The 21,493-nt window shown below is 40.5% G+C and overlaps 1 protein-coding gene across 5 annotated transcripts; it reads right to left on the reverse strand.

The window, feature by feature from the left end:
• Window positions 1–1,078: 1,078 nt before the first annotated feature.
• ccdc30 (coiled-coil domain containing 30) lies at window positions 1,079–20,179 on the reverse strand. 5 transcript variants are annotated; one of them, XM_037773854.1, is made up of 29 exons: window positions 20,162–20,179; window positions 18,223–18,313; window positions 18,095–18,185; window positions 16,910–17,092; window positions 16,600–16,714; window positions 15,450–15,640; window positions 15,209–15,289; window positions 14,972–15,046; window positions 14,337–14,493; window positions 13,822–13,908; window positions 12,958–13,073; window positions 12,741–12,868; window positions 12,452–12,644; window positions 11,926–12,024; window positions 11,316–11,444; window positions 10,400–10,537; window positions 10,019–10,197; window positions 9,630–9,897; window positions 8,215–8,337; window positions 7,684–7,854; window positions 7,238–7,447; window positions 5,635–5,792; window positions 5,327–5,492; window positions 3,967–4,088; window positions 3,662–3,803; window positions 3,380–3,516; window positions 1,914–2,031; window positions 1,641–1,705; window positions 1,079–1,427 (listed from the first exon to the last, which is right to left on the reverse strand). In XM_037773854.1, the coding sequence occupies exons 3-29, from the start codon at window positions 18,113–18,115 to the stop codon at window positions 1,217–1,219; spliced, it is 3,783 nt and encodes a 1,260-aa protein (XP_037629782.1). In that variant the 5' UTR covers window positions 18,116–18,185; window positions 18,223–18,313; window positions 20,162–20,179; the 3' UTR covers window positions 1,079–1,216. The 5 variants fall into 5 exon arrangements, with proteins under 5 accessions (XP_037629782.1, XP_037629783.1, XP_037629781.1 ...); XM_037773855.1 differs by having other exon boundaries at window positions 13,837–13,908; window positions 14,972–15,049; XM_037773853.1 differs by having other exon boundaries at window positions 14,972–15,049.
• Window positions 20,180–21,493: the final 1,314 nt, after the last annotated feature.

Consider the following 21,493-nt stretch of genomic DNA (forward strand, 5'->3'; position numbering starts at 1 on the left):
TATCATTACATATGATATAAGTGCCAATTTTCTAAACCTGTAAGAATACGTTATTAGATTCTTGACACAGTAAAACCATAAACATACAACACTATAGGCATTTTTTCATTGAAAATACGTACCGTTGATATACTGCTATATTCCACTGCTACATTTTCCCAAAATGTAAACACTAGTTAAAAACTACTTATAAAGTGCTCAGTTTAAACTCACTCAAATCTCCCTCACCAAATGTCTTTGACATTCACTGCACTAGTGTGAAGTACATATTGTCGTATCTTGTACCATTTCATAAAAAAATGTGATAATAGAGTGCTACAGGAATGAATCCTAAAACCCAGATATGAGTTAGCATTTCAGCCGTTCCCTTGTCTGGAAGTCAATGGGTTTTTAGTTAGGAGCCTGAAATAAGGTCTGTGGTTTTAACACACGCTGAAGAGATTTGAACGTTTTGTTTTACGACATAAAATACATCAATAAAAAGGCGGTTGCTAACAAGTGGCTGAATGAGACTACTAAACGTCATCACGCCGACTCGTCCTCCTTTACAGCCTCGTTGTTTATACTCACGCTTGTGACCGTGGTGTAGTTCGTTTATAGCTTTTTACTTCTGGCAATTGCTTCAAAAATCATAAAAGTGGTGTTCATTTGAGGAGATTATCTTGCTGAACAAAACGTGTAAGTATCATAAACGTGTGTTTGCCACAGAGCTTATTTTCTGCAATAATCCAAAACCCAATGGAACAATCCCATTGGCTTTTTGTAGAGGGAACCAGGGCGATGCCAACTTCCTGGTTGGCCGACAAAAATATGTCATCCCTGCTGGAGCACTCTCTAAACTTTCCTGTGAGCCAACACAAGGCTTTCAAGCATTCTGATTTGTTTTGCCGATGCAAACAACTGACCAACCTCCCACACATATGCACACATTTGTGCATACAAACAAGGCGGTGCCACATGGTTAGCTTCTGACGTCCTGTTTCCTTTAACATATGTCATAACAAATATTTGATTGACACTTGCACAGGCTTTTTTTCACTCTGAATCTGGATCACAGTACTTGCAAGCCAAACAAGAATCTGCTTTTCACTCTTTTATTCTGACTGTCTCCAGTGGAAGTGGCGGGATGCTGTAGTACCACCCGATACGCTGACTTAACCTCGCGGGTAGCTCGCCGTTGCAAACACGGGCAGCCCACGCCAACACCTCCCACCTCTCATACATGGTCACTGTTTTTAGGGTTTTGCTCTGTGCCTTTGATGTCTGGAGAAACCAACTGGGAGGTGAGATTCAGGTAGCCCTGCTCCGGTGGTTGTTGGTGTGGGGAGACAGACCCCCGAGAGCAGTCCACCGCCGAGCGCTCGGCCACCGTCATACGGCAGATCGTGTCCAGGATGTCCAGACGGTCACAGGAACCTGACGTCAGGCTGGCGACACACACGTAGTGAGAATTGGCACAAAAATGCACATACAAGCATCCACATATAGATATAGATATATATATATAAACCTATTAATCTGTGATAGGACAAGAAAATTAAGTTGGGAATTCTTTGAAGAGCTTAAAAAAGACATTAAGCTACACCACAAATTATAAATATGAATCAACCAAACCATTGGTCCTCTCAAACCTGCCTTACCTTAGCGTAGATGTGTGCAGGAAGCTATCACGGAGACTTTCAGAGGGGTATGCTTTCTTGGTATTCTGTTGAGCATTTGAACCATTTATGATCAAAACGCATTCATATTTTTATTACAATAAAATAGGTCAAGCCTCCTCAGCAGTGATGGAATCCACATTGCACCAACTCACATCACTAATGTTGGATGAACTTTTTCAAAACAACAAATAAAGCCTGTGTGTTTTGGGTGGCACGTCCCATTAAAAGGAATAAAAGTCTGTCCGGTGTTACCTCCAAGCCGTAGAACGACTGGGTGTTCCTCAGGGCACGCTCTAAGCAACTGACTTTGCTGGAGAGCTTCAGGGTTCGATCCTGAAGTTGTCTGTTTTCCACCTCTAAGATGTTGACCCTAGAACACAGATTAATGTTCACACTCACTCACAAAAACTATTAAGCCAGTGTGTCCTTTACGTCCTCACCAACACATGCAGGTGAAGGACAGTTCTGGCAAACTTTAGAAGACAAACTTAGAATAAAACCCAGGAATCTCTGGCCTTTGCTTCGTATAGATTTTTAATTAATAGTTCATATTAGGGCAGTCAAAGTTAACGCCATAATAATGCGTTAACGCAAATTTGTTTTTACGCAACTAATTTCTTTAACGCATTAACGCAACTTGCAATTTTTAGGTTGTAGCGGACTCAGTTTTAAAGCTGGTACGTAAGTGAAGATACTGGTATCATATGAAACTAGAAAACCTAATGAATCCATCGGTACCAACCATGTCATACTAGCTTGTCATGAAGGAGGTTAAATAACGCTCCAAACTTACGCTACATTTTGGTGAGGAAAAACTGTCATGTCCATTTTCAAAGGGGTCCTTGACCTCTGACCTCAAGATGTGTGAATGTTAATGGGTTCTATGGGTACCCACGAGCCTCCCCTTTACAGACATGCCCACTTTATGATAATCACATGCAGTTTGGGGCAAGTCATAGTCAAGTCAGCACACTGACACACTGACAGCTGTTGTTGCCTGTTGGGCTGCAGTTTGCCATGTTATGATTTGAGCACATTGTTTTATGCTAAATGCAGTACCTGTGAGGGTTTCTGGACAATATCTGTCATTGTTTTCAGTTGTTAATTGATTTCCAATAATAAATATATAAATATATTTGCATAGAGCAGCATATTTGTCCACTCCCATGTTGATAAGAGTATTAAATACTTGACAAATCTCCCTTTAAGGTACATTTTGAACAGATAAAAAATGTGGGATTAATTGCAATTAACTATTTTAATCGATTGACAGCCCTCGTTTAAATGCAAAGATTTGACGGCTCAGATTGCACAAAAAGTAGTGCTATGATGTTGGATGTTACAGGGACTGTACAAAAACATTTTTTTTAAATGACTCTGCATATGGTGGTGTGTTCTTTATACTGACAGTTTTCATAAAATTAGATATTAAAAAAGCCTTGCTTACAGTATCGCAATATATCACACCCTATATATCGCACCCTCTGTATCATGATACGTATCGCATCACCAGATTTTTGCCAATGCACAGCCCCATTCACCTTCATCTTAATCTTTAAATTCTTGGTAGAGAGAGGTCCCGATCAATGAGATAATTCAGTCAAGTTAACATACATTTAGCAATTTCATATCCAATCATAACACTTGAAATCAATACTCAAGCTGCCACCTCAAAAGAAACAGCGGCAGGTATGCATTAGTGTGATTCATTGAGATACCTGTGTTGGGCGGTGGAGGCGGTCCTCATGCCGTTGCTGCCCATTTCCTCGGCCTCGCTTACCGTCCGCAACAGTTCCCTCTTCTCCTCCAGAAGCTTCTCATTTGCCTCCATCACTGTCTGGATCGTTGCCTTCTCCTGAAAGCCAATAAAAACAGAGATACTTCAGAAAATATTTTTTCTGGCACAAACATCTCTTGTGGGAAACTTAGCAGGAAGCGTTTTGCGTCGTTTGTGTGTGTCTGTGTGTGTGTGTGTGTGTGTGTGTGTGTGTGTGTGTGACCTTGTGTGAGAGGCTGGAGGCCAGCCCCAAGTCGTTCTCCAGTTTCTCGATGATGCGGTCCCTCTGTGCGGTCTCCTTGACGAAGAGCTGCTTGGCCTGACGCATCTTGGTCTTGTGACGACTCTGCTTTTCGTCGTACTTCCTGGTTGGTGTAGCAGAGGAAACTGACCTCAGCAAAACTAGTGTCTTAATTGCCGATTATGCTATAACCTTATTCAGTTGATCAGAAAATACATAGTCATTTCTTAATACCAGAGTTAATTTTATTTCAATGTACAGTATCTACATTCCTGTGTGTGTCTCACCTGACGTGTGTGTCCAGTTGGAGGAGAACTTGCTGCAGCTCGATCTGCAGTCTGTCACACTCCTGCTGACAGGCCATCAAGTCCTCCTGCAACCTGTGGCTCGACTTCTGGCCGTCTCTCACCTGAAGGACACGTAAATATTAGGGCTGTCGAAGTTGACGCGATAATAACACGTTAATGCAAATTTGTTTTAACGCCACTAATTTCTTTAACGCTTGTGATTTTTAGGTTGTAGCAGGCTCGAAAAGGCTTAAAGGTAGAGTGAAGATACTGGTATCATATGAAACTACAAAACCTAAAGAATCCTTTGAGACCAACTATGTCATACTAGCTTGTCATGAAGGAGGCTAAATAACGCTGCAAACTTACGCTAAATTTTGGCGAGGAAAAACTGTCATGGCCATTTTCAAAGGGGTCCCTTGACCTCTGACCTCCAGATCAGTGAATGTAAATGGGTTCTATGGGTACCCACGAGTCTCCCCTTTACAGACATGCCCACTTTATGATAATCACATGCAGTTTGGGGCAAGTCATAGTCAAGTCAGTACACTGACTCACTGACAGCTGTTGTTGCCTGTTGGGCTGCAGTTTGCCATGTTATGATTTGAGCATATTGTTTTATGCTAAATGCAGTACCTGTGAGGGTTTCTGGATCAATATCTGTCATTGCTTTGTGTTATTAATTGATTTACAATAATAAATATACACATAAATTTGCATAAAGCAGCATATTTGTCCACTCCCATGTTGATAAGAGTATAAAATATTTGACAAATCTCCCTTTAAGGTACATTTTGAACAGATAAAAAATGCGCGATTAATTCGATTAATCATGTAAAATCATGTGATTCATCGCGATTAAATATTTCAATCGATTAACAGCCTTAATAAATATATAAACAATAAATATGGCCAGAAAGTTTAAGGTGAGGACTGTGTACACTGACTCTATAAAAATGACAGCCAAAAGTCAAGCAAGGTTAGAAGAAGAGATAAAGTAACAGGGCTCACAGATTGTCTAGATATCGTTTTGGATATGAAACAACACCTCTGAAAAAAACGTGTGATTTCTCCGAAAAGGTGTCACTCTATATCACACTTCTATGAACTGATGAGAATTTGTGTTTGGGAAATACAGAAATAGAAACTTTTCAAGTCAACGAGCCAGAAAAAAAACCTCTGAGGAATGATGAGAAATGCAAATTTAAATTCTATTTAACTGAAATTACATTGGAAAGCTGTGTACAGGCTGAAAACATCAACAGACTTAAGTTGTGAATCACATTTGCTCAACAATAAGAGTGCGAAAGGTGCCTCAGTACTAATAACATGTGATGAGCTGTTGTACACTGTTCCTTACCTCCTCTCTGGCCTTGCCAAGCTCAGCCTCCAGGATGGCCAGACGGGTGTCCAGCTGCTGGACACGGTGGCTGAGCTCTGCATTTGTCCTCGTCGTGGAGTCGTCCTTCAGCCTCAGGGAGCGCACCTGCTGCTGCAGCTCCTCCTCACGCTGCTCTAACAGCTTCCTGTGATGGGAATGGAGGAAAAGATGAATGGAAGGTAGTCAAAAAAAAGAGTGCATCAGAATTGTGACCTAAAACTTGCAATGTTGATTATGGCACGGTTTCTGCTCCTGGGCAGCGTCAGCAGCACTGTAGTTTCTGTGACCTGGTGATGTGCTCCTCCTGCTGCTGGGCTCTCAGTGCTGACAAGGTGTCAGACAAATCCCTGCTGTCCCTCTCCAGGCGGCTGCTCTCGCCGGCCCGAGCTTCCTCCATGCGCAGCTGGTGCTGGGCACTCTTTAGCTGCTGCTGCAGCTCCAACACCTGCCATCACAACGCAGCCACAGGCTTCACTCAGTGTGACAAACAGAATAACATGACCTCCCGACCTCACAACATTTCCAGAGAACCCCCAGGATTTCCTGAAGGTGTCTGACAGAAATAGACTTTAATGTTGGTGAGTAACCCTAAGAGAGAGCTAATTTTACTCTCTACATCTCTACAGCAGCAGGAATCATGTCCCAAGTTTTCTTCACAACAGGCAACTGCTTCTTCTGCACATTCAATATTAAAGGGTAACTTCGGTACTTTTCAACCTGGATCCTATTTTCACTATGTGTTTGTGTCTAACTGACTAATAGGGACAACAGTTTCTGAAGTTGGTCCAGTATTGAGGGAGAACGCTGTAGACGGCAGCCGCTCACAGGCTGCAACATGGTGCTATCGGAGCAAGCTGGCATCCTCATTTACGTCCACTAAAAGTGGTTGTTTTTGCCACGACAGGCTCTGATCGTTATTTTAAGTGTCTGACATTATTGAAAGAGTTGAGCTGAAATCTGGCGAGGTGACGTGTTGCCGGAAGACAACGGTGGAATAGTGGAATAAATCCATGGTGGAAACGTGAGAGGCAGTTTGTTGTGTTGGAGGACAGCAATGCAGCTTAGTGTTATCTAAACGATTTTCAATGTCTTGGCTGAATATTTAGATGATTTACACAATGTGGATGAGGCGTCTGACTACGACGGCCGCCCGTATTTATTACCAGAGTATACGGATATTCAGATTTCACAACGAGACTTATCCTTGAGTTGGGACTTGGACACAATGACAAACAGACCGGATCAAGCGAAAGGTAAAGAAAACATTATATTTCTCTTCCTATAATGTTGTCAGACACTTATAATAACAATCTGAGCGGGTCAGTGGCTAAAACAAACACTTTTAGTGAACGTAACGTTGCATTGACGCTGCTCACTTGTTCTTGCAGTTCGTTTCTTGGGAGCCAGTTATCCCCCAATATTGGACACATTTCAAAATAAGTTGAAATGGGCTTTATTAAAACTCAAGGGCAAACTAGGTCACAGAAATGTACCGCATGTATTAGTATGTAATTTATGAAGATATATATCCAAATTGGCTATTTACAATATCACATCTTGTGCTGCATAGCAATTTCCATGGGATGGGAAAACATATTCCATTGAGGGCTCAGAAAGCTTCATTGGAGATTTTACTAATAAGCAAGTCCTCAACAAGAGATTATAAACTAAGGAGTAAAATCTCCTGTACTGGGGTCTTTGTCACAAAGCCTGAAATTGGCAACCAGGGATAACCAGTATGACACCAGTATGGTTACCAAATAGCCCAGTTAATTAACCAACCTAACTATAAGAGCATTCATGTAGGAATAGTGGAATTTGCAATTACAATCCAACTCAACATCGACGGAACAAGAGCACCAGGTTTAACATCTGATGAGATGCACTGACCTTCTTGTCGCCAGCAATGAGTCGCGCCCTCTCGGCCTGCAGGTCCTCCTGCAGACTGGTGGTGGTGCTGCGGTTTGTGGAGTTGCGTGCCAGGTCCAACTCCAGCTCCCTGACTTTCTGCTGCTGACGTTCACACGCAGAAGCCTGAGTGAGGACGCTCTGCTCCACCTGGACCAGCTTGGTCTGGACCTGCTTCAGCTCTGCACAAAGCTGAAGGAACAACAGAGCATGAGCACAAAAACGGGCGCTTAACACCAACGTAACAACGATTCTGACAACTACAGCTTTCTGTTTGGCACCTTTCTTCACAGTTAAGTTTTATGCCACAGTTTCACATTAATTAGCATTCACAGTGAGGTGACTAAGAGAGTGATTAAGATGATGATTAAGTGATAAATGTCAGAGGCATTCAGGAAACTCCCACTGTGCTGTAATTAAATACCAACCTTGAGTTTTTCCTGGTCCAGCAGGGTGTTGTGTCTCTTCAGGTCCATGCTTTTCTCCTTCTCGTAGCGCAGCTCTCTCTCTGCTGAGGTGAACAGGCTCTGGGCCCTCTGCAGGTCCTGCTTCATCTGCTTAGCCTCCTCCACCTTCTGGCTCAGCACTGAGTCCTGGGACTGAGGAGGGAAATGAGAGGCAAGGTTGGGATGTGTTTACGCTGAAGGGGAGTACAGATAAATACAGGTAGCCCAGCTAAGCTAGGCTGTTGTGAATCATCAAGCTATTCCCACATGCCCTCAATCATTTTAATGAAGATACCTGAAGTTTTTGTGTTAGTCATCAGCATTTATTATGAATATAAAAGAGAGGAAGATCGCCAGAAATGCTCCAGCTTTAGAAATGTTTAAAAAACTCACTAGTAACTCAAAAATACTAAATACAAAAGGAGACAGTGATTTTTTAGATATGTTAAATAGAGCTGCAGAAAACAGCATGGCCATCTGGGCATGTTGAGGGTGTGTTATGATCATGCATACCTTGATGTGTGCCTGGGCTTCAGTGACCTGAGCCTGCAGGCCCAGTTGGTGCTGAGAGGCCTGCTGCCGCTCCACCCCCAGCCTGGTCTGCAGATGATTCAGCTCCTGCCTCACATCGGAAACCTACGAAGACAACGCGCACACATATACAGTATGAATCACACATGGTCCTGGCTGAGGAAATTCCCTTTCTGCCCGCCTTCCTCTACAAGCAGGTCAAAAGGTCAGGAAGCGCTTCAGTCTTAGCCGTACTCAAGGACACAAAAGCTGGAAAGCAGCACTACGAACCAGGGGCTAGTTTCATACACTTAGTTTAAGACTAAGTGTTGTTCTTAGACTGGTCTTAGATTGTCAGGTTAGACTAGTCTAATTAAGCCTGTCTGTTGCATAAATATGAAGACTGACTTAATTTGAGGTATTAAAGTTAGTCACCTCTCCCCCTGGCTCAGCCTGAAGTGAGAGCTTTGTTGCTATGGCAACAATATGTTATTGTTGATATGTTATTAACTACTCCAACTGTTTATTCATTACTTTTATCTAAATTTGAGCTAACTATTCCAACTGTTTATCCATTACTGTTAGCTGACTATTTCTGAACATCTTTAACGGTTCTAAAAACTGTTGGATTAATGCTGTTTACCTTTTCTGTTATTTCCTCCCAGACTTGCTGTGCTGTTGCTGTATCTGTTGCATCTGCCATGTTTAGTTTAAGACTTGGCCTTCGACTGGTCTTAGATTGTCAGGTTAGACTAGTCTAATTAAGCCTGTCTGTTGCATAAATATGAAGACTGACTTAATTTGAGGTAGGAAAGTTAGTCACCTCTCCACCTGGCTAAGCCTGAGGTGAGAGCTTTGTTGCTATGGCAACAATATGTTATTGTTGATATGTTATTAACTATTCCAACTTTTTATCTATTACTTTTAGCCAACTATTCCAACTGTTTATCCATTACTTTTTGGATTCTTGTACCATTTTCTTGAATTGTTTCTGAACATCTTTAACAACTGTTGGATTAATGCTGTTTACCTTTTCTGTTATTTCCTCCCATTCTTGCTGTGGTGTTTCTGTTTCTGTTTCATCTGCCATTTTTCCATGTATTTTCTCTTCTGTGAAGTGTCTTATTTCCCCCATAATGCATTGCACGGCAAGCTATCTAAGTCAGTTTTACATTAGTCACTCATAGGGAAGCTTTATGCAACAGGTACATTTAAGTGTCTCTAACAAGTCTGACTTAAAGTTATATTTAAAGTCTAGGTCTATTTCAATGCAACTCACCCCAGGGCTGTGTATTGAAGGACATTCTCTCTACCCTACCCCAGTTTCTGAACATCATGTCATGCAAGATGATTTCACATATGAACCTTTTTTTTTTACAAACCAAATCCCCCTACCAAAGGACATGTAATCCAGTTACCTCATCCAAGCGCTCCTCCTCGGTCCGCTCCACTGGACTAAGTCTGGATTCTACATGAGCTGTGTGTAGTTCAGGTCTCTGGCTGCTAATAAGTGCTTCCTTTGTTGAGGAGAGCTGCTCTTGATGCCACTTGAGTTGCTCTTTGAGACGCTGTATCTCGAGCCCCAGTCTCTCTCTTTCCCCCTCAGCCGTCAGCTTCTCCATGACACTTGAGCTCAGCCTGGCCTGGAGCTCAGCAGTCTGCAGCCGCTCAGAAACCATCTCATCCCTGCGAACATAGGCACATTTATGCAAAACGAGTAAGCTCCGGTGTATCGAGGCCAGTCGCAAGATAGAACTGGTCATTAGACATGATAGTAGTACACTACTCCGGACTCTGGACTGAGAACCTCAAAGCGCTGTGTGCTGTCTGGAGGCTGGTGAGTTCAGCAGTTAGCCGGTCAGCCTGCTCCTGCAGCTGGTCAACCTGAAGCCTGTGTTCCCTCTTGTCCTCCTGGGTCCGGTTACTGTCCTTGAAGCGTTCCAGCTCGCTCTGGAGCCGGCTGTGGGCGCGCTCCATCTGGGACACCTGTCAGGCAGGAAGATGGAGAGAAACTAATTTTTTCAAATTTCATGTTGACATATTTCAATGTTTTTTTGTTATTTTGATTTATTTCCTGTATTCAATAATAATTCATCCCCGTCGTGGGGATGTTTTGTCCAGTTTCATCACGTTTAAAAGGATTGACGAGGTGTCAGCAATAGCAAGCAGACTTATAAAATGAACAAACCTTTTCCTCCAGAACTGCTTTTTCTCCCTTGACTTGCGTGAGGCTCTTGATGAGTGTTTTCCCTTGTTGGCATTCTGTCTGAAGGCTGTTGACCTCAAGTCTCAGCTTCTTCAGCTCTCGTTCACCTATCTGCAACGCCTTTGGAGTAGAGAATGAGGGAATTGGATACAGTTTCTGTATCGCTTGTAACACTAACTTTGTAAATATTGCTTCAGGACTAGGGCTGTCAATCGATTAAAATATTTAATCGCAATTAATTGCAAATTAATGGCACATTTTTTATCTGTTGAAAATGCACCTTAGAAAGGAAATTGATCATGTATTTAATACTCTTACCATGGGAGTGCAGAAACATGCTTGCTTTATGCAAATGTATGTATATATTTATTATAGGAAATCAATTAACAACACAAAACAATGACAGATATTGTCCAGAAACCCTCACAGGTACTGCATTTAGCATAAAACAATATGCTCCAATCATAACATGTCAAACTGCAGCCCAACAGGCAACAACAGCTGTCAGTGTGTCAGTGTGCTGACTTGACTATGACTTGCCCCAAACTGCATGTGATTATCATAAAGTGAGCATGTCTGTAAAGGGGAGACTCGTGGGTATCCATAGAACCCATTTACATTCACATATCTTGAGGTCGGAGGTCAAGGGACTCCTTTGAAAATGGCCATGACAGTTTTTCCTCTGTTAGCACAAGTTAGGAGCGTTATTAACCTCCGAAAGATCGATTGCATAAATCGATTTGTTAAAGAAATTAGTGGCGTTAAAACAAATTTATGTTTAACTTTGACAGCCCTATTCAGGACTAAACCTCTATAACTGAAAATTTAATTTCACATATTTGTGTAGCTGCGGTGTTATTCCTGCCTGATGAAGCATTTGCTGATGTGTGGTTTTTACCTCCTTATCTTTTTTGAGGGCGGCCTGGGCAGCGCTGAGGTCAACCTCCAGCTGTTTCCTCCAGTCCTTCTCCTCAGTCAGACGGGCCTCGAGTAGAGCCAATCTCTCCTGGCTGCTGTCCCTCAGGTGCTTCATACAAGGTGACACGGGAACACAAAGCATTCATAGGTTGCACTGAGTCATGGAATCTCTGCAGGCTGAGGGTCAAGGTTTAAGTTTATTCCTATTTTTTACAATTTAACTTTCTCTGTATGGCCATCTGAGGATAGTATTGTACGAATTTGACTGTTAATGTGGCCCGGGAAAGGGAAGTGTGGGGTCCCCTGCTGGAGCTGTTGCCCCCGCGACCCGATCCCGGATAAGCGGTTGAAGATGGATGGATGGAATTTGACTGTACAGTTTTCCTGGATGACCATACCAGTCACATTTATTGTCCTGTTGCTGCTTATAATACAAATAAACAATTAAAACTCACTTTAATTACATTTTAAGCATTAGGATTACACCTCTTTTTGCTCTATTTTCATCTGTATGTCTGAGCTCATCACGAGCCATAGTGTTCCTGCTGTGTTAACACAATAATGATATTCAAAAGTGAGTAATGTCTTACCAGCTGTAAGTAGGAGTCAGTGGTTTTGATCTCTTCTCCATTCTTCATCATTTTTTCATCGACATCCTGCTTCTTCAGCTCTGCCTCCAGGACTTTGATCTGCATTGACCAGTTGAGATTATGACTCAGCCATTAGAGAGATGGAGGTTTCCAAGACAGGTCCTAGACTAAATTATACCGTCTGAGTTCTTCTGGTGAAGGACTGGCATTGATGAATGTCTGAGACACTAGCTTTCTTCAGCGTCTCAGGTTAAATGTTTTAAACTAACATTTTTGTACGTTTAGTACATAATCCATCAATCCTTTATCCTGGGGCCAGTTATATAAACATAAACCTAGTTTACGACTAGTCCTGGTCTTAGAATGTCAGGTTTGACTAGTCTAATTAAATTGGCAACAATCTATTTGCCAAGTGGTTCCCAACCTTCGTCAAGGACCCCTAAACTGACACAAATTAGACCACTGACTAGGTCTATTTTTATGCAACTGGCCCCAGTTATAAAAATGTTTTGGTGCTACTCATTACCCTCCTGTGGAGTCCCTCCAGTTCTCCGTCGTGGCGATGCCTCTCCCCCTTGCTGGCGTTCTGGGCCTCCCCTAGCAGCGCCTCCAGCTCCTCATTCCTCTCCTCCAGCTCTTCCTGCTCCTTGCGTAGCCTCTGGAGTTGCCGTTGCAGCTCCCTCACTTGCACAAGCCCGTCTTCCATCGCCTCATGACACCTGATGGAGAATGATGGTGATTAAAGTCAGAAAGAGTAGGTGGGATTAAACATCCATTCATCACACTATCAACCAGGATGCAGTTGATGTATTTACCGTTTGTGAATGTAATCCTTCTCTTGGGTCGACGAGCCAGACGGACTGTTTTGTGATTCACTGCTAATGCTCTTGTTCTTTCGATCCTCTTTGGTTACAACATCTTGGTCTGCATCATTTATTGGCAACTGGACAAACACAACAGCAAACGATGCCAAGCTGCTGCAACAACATTATGAGTTTTTATCTTAATAAAGTAAATTAGTAAAATACCAACCTGGTCCCGGAGATTTTTCTTCTCAGACTCTAAAGTGCGGACTCTCTCCCTCAGAGCTCTGTTCTCAACATCTAGTCGGTCATTTTGCTCTTTGGCTCGCTGCAGCTTCATCATATCTGTGAAGAGACGAAACCATGACCAGGAATATTTTGCCTTTTAAACCCTATTATAATATTACAACATTATATAATATTTTACACATATACTGTATGAGGCAAATATGATGACAATACCTATAGCGCAGTGGGGCTACAATCTGTTAAGAAACTCATTTGAAATTTGCTTATTCAGTTCTTAAAGGGACTTTCTGTTAGCATTGGTGTCACATGGTTTTATGTGAGATTGTTTACTTGGCAAACCATGGATGCATGTGGTGCAGCTGCTCTAAGATTTGACTGATTCTTCTCAGAAAAGTCAAAGATTCAGAGAGTATGGGGGGAAACGAACACCAACATAATCAAACATTTTGCTCCAGCCTAATGTGAATATAAGGGGAATAATAGAATGCACTATTCAAGTGCGAGAGCCAATGGAGAGAGGTATATAGCATAAAAATAATGGTAAGTAAATCAACTTCCTAATCAGATAGTGTCTGTAGCATTACCTGATATCTAAATAAATTCAATTTAAAAGAATAAAAAAAAAGAATGAAGGATTGAAATTAATCAAAAAGGGAAAAAAAAGTTTGTTGAAGCTTTTATATTTTCCTTTTCCTAAGCACAAACACAATCAGTAATATCCTAACAATATCCACCCCTACTAGCAAGTCCTACTCACCCACCAATTTTAACAACTCTCCAGCCGACCGGAATGTTAGAATAGTAAAATATAAAAACTCCAAACAATGTGGCTGGCAGTTTTTACCCAAGTCTGTCTCACCACAGTGTTTCAGTTTGTCCACTTCCTTCCTCAGGTTCTCTACTTCTTGGACCGTTCCCTGAAGCTCAGATCCTGAGATTATAAGCATATTTTTAAGTCTATAAAGACGAGAATACGCTTTCTGCTCATTCATGCCTTTTCAAACATTTATCTTCATGTGCTGTTAATGACTCTGAACACACACATTAGAAAATTAGGTTGTTATATTGCCAAATCTGTAGCCTGACAACAAGTAATATTGATATTTCAGTAGGACAAAACATTTAAGCTACTTTATGTGGACATTAAAACATTTTAAAGGTGGTAGATAAACAGCTGGGTAGACCAGGGACTGGGCCTTAATGGGTGCTCAATGTCATCATGTGCATGTTTCTTACAACCACTTAATTCAGCAACAATGTGCAAAACAATATACGAAACTGTAAGTGTATATAGTCTTTAGAAACATCACAGACTCTAAATTCTTTGAGGGATACACACTGTAAGTCTTTGCAACATACCACTTGGGTCTTGGTTGTTGTTTTTGGCAGCATCCAGCTCATTGGTGAGTCTGCGGATATCCTGATGAGCCATTGCCAACCTCCTCGACGCCTCTTCAAGGTCCCGCTCCAGCCGCTGGCGCTCATTTCGCTCCTGGGAAATCTGCTCGCTGTGGGCCTGATGTAAGAGAATGAAGCGTGGATGGTGAGAGTGGAAGGAATGCAGCAGGAAGAGAAGACGGGCAGTTAGACTGGAGATGCAAGAGGCCCGACATGCTGTTGTAAGAGACATGCATTCAGAGGTTGAGATTCATCATCACCGCAGGCCTGGGAAGGAGTGAGGGCAATGAGTTACAATCTTATGTGTGAACATTCACCTGCATAGGGAGACCAGTGGGACACATGCTGTTGCCTGTGACATGCCATTACTGTTCCTGAGCACTCATCAGTTGTTAGGAAATTGCATTCACAGATGTGTTACTGAGACAAACAATGTTGTCTGCATCATAGTGGTCATGCGGATATCAAGGCACTTTGTGAGCGTGGAATGTATTTCAAAAAAGCAATACCGCTTTGAAACAAGCCAGCGATGCCCTTGTTATCACAACATCAGTGTTAGTGAGTTAGTTAGTATACGCTGTGACGTGGAAACCTACAGGGGTAATATTGTGTTTGCTTTGACCAGACCGGCGCAGACCAAACAGCTTCTTCCACGGACTCTGGGACGAACACTGCTGAGAGGAAAGACCCGTGTGTGCAGAATCACAACATAACTATCACCCTGTCTTTTAACTGGAAAAATGAGGTTGTACGTACATTTCTTCACAAACTTAATTCAGCCTGAACTTAAACAGACGTGTAACTCAGCCAAGGCACAATGACAGTCGCCTCACCTTCGTCATGTTATCTATGGCTTCCTGTATATCCTCCCTCTGATGCCTTAACTCCTCCCCCATCGTATGGCGAATATGCTCCTGTCAAAAGAGTCACAGAGAGACTCTATTATATAAAACTTTGGACGGGTTCATTTGACAATTCAATATGACTGAAGACTGTACATTCATTGTTCGAGACCGTAGAGGCTGTGCATGTACAATTGAACAGTTCTCTGCAATACGTAGGTCAGTCCTTCACCTGTTGGTGGATTTCCCTAAAGTTTCCGCTGAGGCTCTGACTTTCCAGTCTCCTCTCAGCAGTCTCCAGCCTTTCCAGTAGTGTGGCCCTCTCCACCAGCAAGTAAGCCACCTGCTCACTGGGGCTGCTCAAGCCCATCTCATTGAGGTCCTCCTGAGCCAACATCTCCGCCAGCTCCTTTCTCTGACTCTCTGGAAGAAAGGGGAGTTTTCACTGGTCAGTAGTTTGTCCGGCAGGACTGTGAACTAATATTGAAGACAAGACTTAACAGAGTGCTACAGGAATGAGTGATAAAAAACGGTAATTAGTTAGCATTTTTAAGGTCTGTGGTTAACACAAGTTTAAGAGATTGAAATAATCCAAAATCCAATGGAAACATCCCATTGTCTTTCTGTCAAGGGAACCAGAGTGATGCTAACTTCCAGGTTTGCCTACAAAAATATGTCATCCCTGGAGCACTCTATGGCAACAAAACAGTGCACAAGTACTACTATATGGCAGCAGGTTTGGCATAAAAACAAGCAGAAATCCAACTCAGATAGTGTTTGCTTTAATATATTCACTGACACAATTTTAGAACATTCATGGCAAATAAAAACTGTGAGCTATGGTGTGTTTAAAATATCCAGCTCAGGGGCTCTGTTGAGCCCGGCTAGGCTACAACCCAAAGGAAAGAATGCCAACTTGGGCTGCATATTGGCAAGAATCTGGCGATACGATACGTACAATGACACAGGGGTTACGATTCAATATATTGCGATACTGTAAGTAAGGCAATATATTGCAATTTTTTAAATCTAATTTTTGGAAAATGTATTGTATAAAGATTAAACCACCACATGCATAAAATCGGAGTAAAAAAAAGTAAAATTTTCTGTGCAATCAGAACAGTGGGATCTGCACTTGCATTTGTTACTGACCGGTAACATCCAGCATCATAGCTCTACTTTGAGAGGACACACACACTGAGAGGATGCATCTCTTTACAAATGAAATAAAGTATTGACTGAGTTAATCTTTACATGTAAACTAAAATTTAAAATTGACAGTCTTATTGAGAATTGATACAGAATCACAAAACATATCACAATACTCTATATTTTCTAACACTCCTAATGCCAATATTGCCCTACATTTGCATTGAATTCACCTTGTTGTTGTCTGATCTGGTGAATCTCTTGTCGCAATTGTTCATTGTCTCTCTCATAGTCGTAACACTCGCGCTCTTTTAGCAGCCCACGAATATGTTCAACATAGCTCTCCACCTGACAGACAGAAAGACAAAAATCACACAGCTGCAGACAGTGACCATTTTGAGCATTTGCCATCGTCCTGTACCCATTTCAGATGTATGTTAGACTGGAAGCTTTGGAGCCTTCCGTCAGACACAATCAGGTCAAGAGGACTAGGGCAGTGTTACAATTGGTGAACTAAAACTCCCAAGAATCCAAAATGTTCACCTCCTTCATTTCACTGGCCTGCTGGGTACGTAAGGTCTGCAGCTCCTGGGCGGCTGACTGGAGATTTGCCTCCCTGGCAAGCAGCTGCTGCCACAGGTGGCGCCGCTGCTCCTCCACACTCGCCCCCGGGGGCAAGCCATCCTCCTGAAGCCGCATAGCAATCTGGTCCAACTCTGTCCGCACCTGAGAACCCAGAGGAGGAGATGAATGTTTGGTGACCGGATATCATATAAATCACTTAAGTGTTGAACTGTTATGTTAAGCTGCAGCTTGTAAGACTTTATAAAAATGAATGAAATACCTCTCAGTAATGTGGTGAAACAAGAAGCATCCACAAATCAAGCTGGTCAGTGAATGAGTAGCCTTGTCAAAGCTTTGTTAGTTATAGCTTTTTTAAAATAGGCTATGTGACACGCTACGTCACCTGCAGCACAATAAGCTGAATATTCTTACTTTTGTACTTGTGAATTACTTACTTTTGCCAAACAATGATCCTGCAAACTACAGCATTAACAAAAGTGTTCAACATCAAGGTGGTCGAGCTCGCTGAAAACTGATCCCATTTGTGTGACACAAAGGAGAGGGACACAACATCAGAGTGGCATGCCAGCACTAAACACCTGTTGCTGAATTCAATACTGTACTTTGTAGTGCCTGTAACCTGAGCAGGCCCCCTGTGTAGCATTTAAACTACTCCAGGAGCGGTCACTGCTGCTCCAACAACATGCAACATATTGCTGTTAGGTATCAGGTCTCGTGTGCCTGTTGTACTTAAACATCACACCAACTGGTGGATGATGTTGCCTTTGTGGAACAAATGACAAAAACTTCAGACATTAACTACAACCATCGTCCGAATTAAGGCTGCACGATATGAGGAAAATATGTGATATGCAATAATAACATTGTTGAATATCATGATAACTATATTACTTGCGATTTAGTCTCTCCAACAGCCACTTTCACATGTAAATCTATATTTATTTACAGTAACTTACACTAGTTAAAACAATGACAAAGTAAAACTGCCAGCAGACAATGTGATGTGGCCAGTGGACAAAAAAGCATAACAGAATAACAAAACAATGTCAAGTTCAATCAAATATTTCTAATGTTGGAACAAAGCATATCAACAGTGACAGACACCTTGTTATCTGTAAGAAAATGAACAGCTATGAATGTTACCTCTTCATGATCCATGGTCATACATTAAGTTTGATGAAGCTGCATCTGCGAATGATGAACTTTTCCCTCAGTGGTGAAAGTGCTGATCCCAAACTATAATTCAGCCTCCTTGGTATGGACACAACTCAGTCTGCAATGATGTGTCAAAGATCCTCAAACTTCACACTCCTATTGTTGTTGTGATTCATCCATGACAACGTCTCTAGTCTTCGAGTTTCTCTGCAAAAGATTAGACACTTTTAAACAATGCTGTCATGTCATGTTGGGACCTGCAGTCACTAGAATAACTACCTCAGTTCAGACAGGAACAGACACACTCTGGTTTATCAGCTGAGTTACATTGCATCACCTGAGGCTATGCAAAGCTTCAAGATGATTAGCTATGTTTGGCTGCTGTGTAATCATGAGGAATATAACAGGTGCTTTGCAGTTGGGAACGTTGCATTTAGCAACACATATACTGCCAGTAATTCCCTGCAATGTGCATAGAGCTGCAGCTACAGTTAGTAACGACCTCCCTCCTCATGATGAAAACTCACAATAACCTGATATTTTCAGGTGGAATTTCATTTCATTCTCGCTGTGCAATATCAATTTCCACTTGTGCAATTTTGTTAATAGTCTGTTTATTGTCAATACTGTATATACTGCTCCTATTTTTATACTTCCTTCAATTTAAATTTTCATATTTTGTTACACTTTGTTTAGCTCTTTTTTTTACTCTGTTAGCTGATGCATCTTGTTTATTGCACTATCCCCTTTGCTGCTGTACACTGCACATTTCCCCACTGCGGGAAAAATAAAGGAATATCTGATCTTATCATATCTTATTAATCTAAATTGTGAGGGGAAAAAAAACAACTCCAAATTGTAAAATTATATAAATGTCAGAAAATGCAGTTTTCAGCCTCTCAAATATGGAGATTTCCTGCTTTTCTACTTTCATATCATATTAAACTGAATATCTTTGGGTTTTTGGACTGACATAAGAAGACATTTAAAGAACGATTAATCTAAAAAATTATAAGGCTAATGAAAAATCACTTTGTTTAGCTCTTTTTTACTGTGTTAGCTGATGCATCTTGTTTTTTGCACTATCCCCTTTGCTGCTCTACACTGCACATTTCCCCACTGCAGGACTAATAAAGGAATATCTTATCTTATCTTATCTTATCTCATGTGGGGTTAAACATCTTTGTTTTCCAGCTAACCATTCCTCCCAAAATAGAATAGAATAGAAGAGAAAGTTTTATTGTCATCGTATTAAATACAACGAGATTCACAGTTGCCACTTCTGGTCAGTGCTTTAAAACAAATACTTGACAAGACTAAACGAGGCAGATAAAACATATAACAGGTAAAACACACACAGTTATAAAGCAAATAAAACAGGTGAAGTAGATGTAATAAATAAATATAAACAGAAGAGTAACACTAGAAGTATGAAATATAAAAATAGATGTTATGTAAACAGAGGTAATTACACTTGTAAAATAGGTAGAGTAGATGTAATAAATAAATATAAACAGAAGTGTTACACTACAGGTATAAAATATAAAAATAGATGTAATGTAAACAGAGATAATTGGACTTGTAAAATAGGTAGAGTAGATGTAATAAATAAAATGTAAACAAAGGTAGTTGCACTTGAGGTGTATATTGCATCAAGGATATATTGCACAGACAAATGTATTTCACATTCAGTGTATTAATATTGCAGATTGTCTGACGAGGAGCAAACGAGGGTTTTTAGTAGGACAACACATCCCTCCACTAGTCATATAAACATGTGGTTAACTAACACAGTTGCTGACCACGTTGTGCTTCAGTCAGCTGGTAAACAGCAGCTGAGACAGACTACCTGCTGCTCCTGCAGAGCTAGTTAGCAAAGTTAGCTCAGAAGTTAGCTATGGTTAGCTAGCTAACTAGCTTTAGCTCTCTCCTGTGAGGCTCCGCAGCTACTGGGAGAGTTTGGTTGTGATAACTGGAGGCTCTTGAAGCTTAAACGCTAGTTTATTTTGCAGTGGAGAAGCTGAGTAAACAGTATAAAGTTAAAGTTTTACTCACCTTTCAAAAGATAAGACTAGAAAGCTAAAAGCTAAACGCTTAGCAACAGGCGTGGACTGGCTTCTAGTGGTAACTAGGCAACGGACCGTACCACTGACAGGATGCAGGCAAACAAATGGGGGTGTTCGTTTTAGTATAGAAAACAATATCACAGGGAATATTGTTGTTGTAGATGACAGTTTTATAATTTGGCACAAGTTATAATTCTAACAATATCTAATAGAGATAAGGTTGACCCGGGTCTTAGCCTGAAATAACGTTTATGGCAATTAAACGATCTTCACATTTGGTTTCGTCCTTGGCTAATTTTAGCTAATCTCTAGCAATATTTTCTAGCAAAATATTATATACATAAAATGAAATTATTTAATATCCTTCCTTTTTTTATTTTTTAAAGATACTGATTTTAAAACATATTTGACCATGATTGATAACTTAAAAGTCAAAAATTCTAAATTGTCTAAAACTATTAAATTGTTTAGACATTTTAAATTGATTCCATTTGTATAACAGACCCCGAATGTTTTTTGTATGTATGTTTGTTTGTTTGTTTGTTTTTATTCATCTTTTAATTTCCATTTTATTTTTTGTATAATTTATTATTTATTTTTATATTATTTTTATATTGTAAAATATTTTTGCAGAATTGTAATAAAAATCTGAACATGCGAATATATTGTACTGAACTTTTGAAATAAAGTATTAAAAAAAATTCAAAAGTTCAATACAATAGATACATAAACATGTTCAGATTTTTAATTACAGTAAATTCAGCAAATATATTTCACAGTGTAAAAATAATATAAAAATAAAATAAATAACAAATAAAATGTAAGGAAAGCAAAAAATAAAGAAAAAACAATTGGAATAAATTTGAAATGTCTAAATAATCTAATAGTGTTTGCCATTTTAGAATTTTTGAGTTTTAAGTTTTCAATCGTAGTCAAATATGTTTTAAAATCAGTATCTTTAAAAGTATAAAAGTAGTCTTTTAAGCCATATAATTTTATGGATAAATATTATGCTAAGATATAAATAAAATTATTTATGTAAATTTCATCTGCCGAAAAACCGGGATCTCTATCAATCTAATCTTAATCAATAATCTAAATCTTATTTTTAATGTAATGTTAATCAATCTTAATTATTTTTTTGTTCTCAGTGATAGTGGACTTTTGATGAAGGCATGTCTTATTAATCCACGGATGTAAACACCAGAGGGCGACAAACAAACATTAATCTTGGTGAAATATCAGAATTAATATTAAAATGTTGTCATGATTTTGACATTTAACTCAATCACCCAATAATATTTAAAAATTGTTCATTTCT

Source organism: Sebastes umbrosus, chromosome 6 (assembly GCF_015220745.1).
Source record: "Sebastes umbrosus isolate fSebUmb1 chromosome 6, fSebUmb1.pri, whole genome shotgun sequence".
Classification (NCBI taxonomy): Eukaryota; Metazoa; Chordata; class Actinopteri; order Perciformes; family Sebastidae; genus Sebastes; species Sebastes umbrosus.

Bases quoted from the DNA above. Each gene is read 5' to 3' on its own strand.
- ccdc30 (XM_037773853.1), bottom strand. From the start codon at position 18,115: ATGACCATGGATCATGAAGAG. The intron at 17,093-18,094 runs GTAACATTCATA...CTGGGTTCTCAG, and splicing joins TGACCATGGATCATGAAGAG to GTGCGGACAGAGTTGGACCA. The intron at 1,706-1,913 runs GTAACACCGGAC...AATGCTCAACAG, and splicing joins AGTCGTTCTACGGCTTGGAG to AATACCAAGAAAGCATACCC.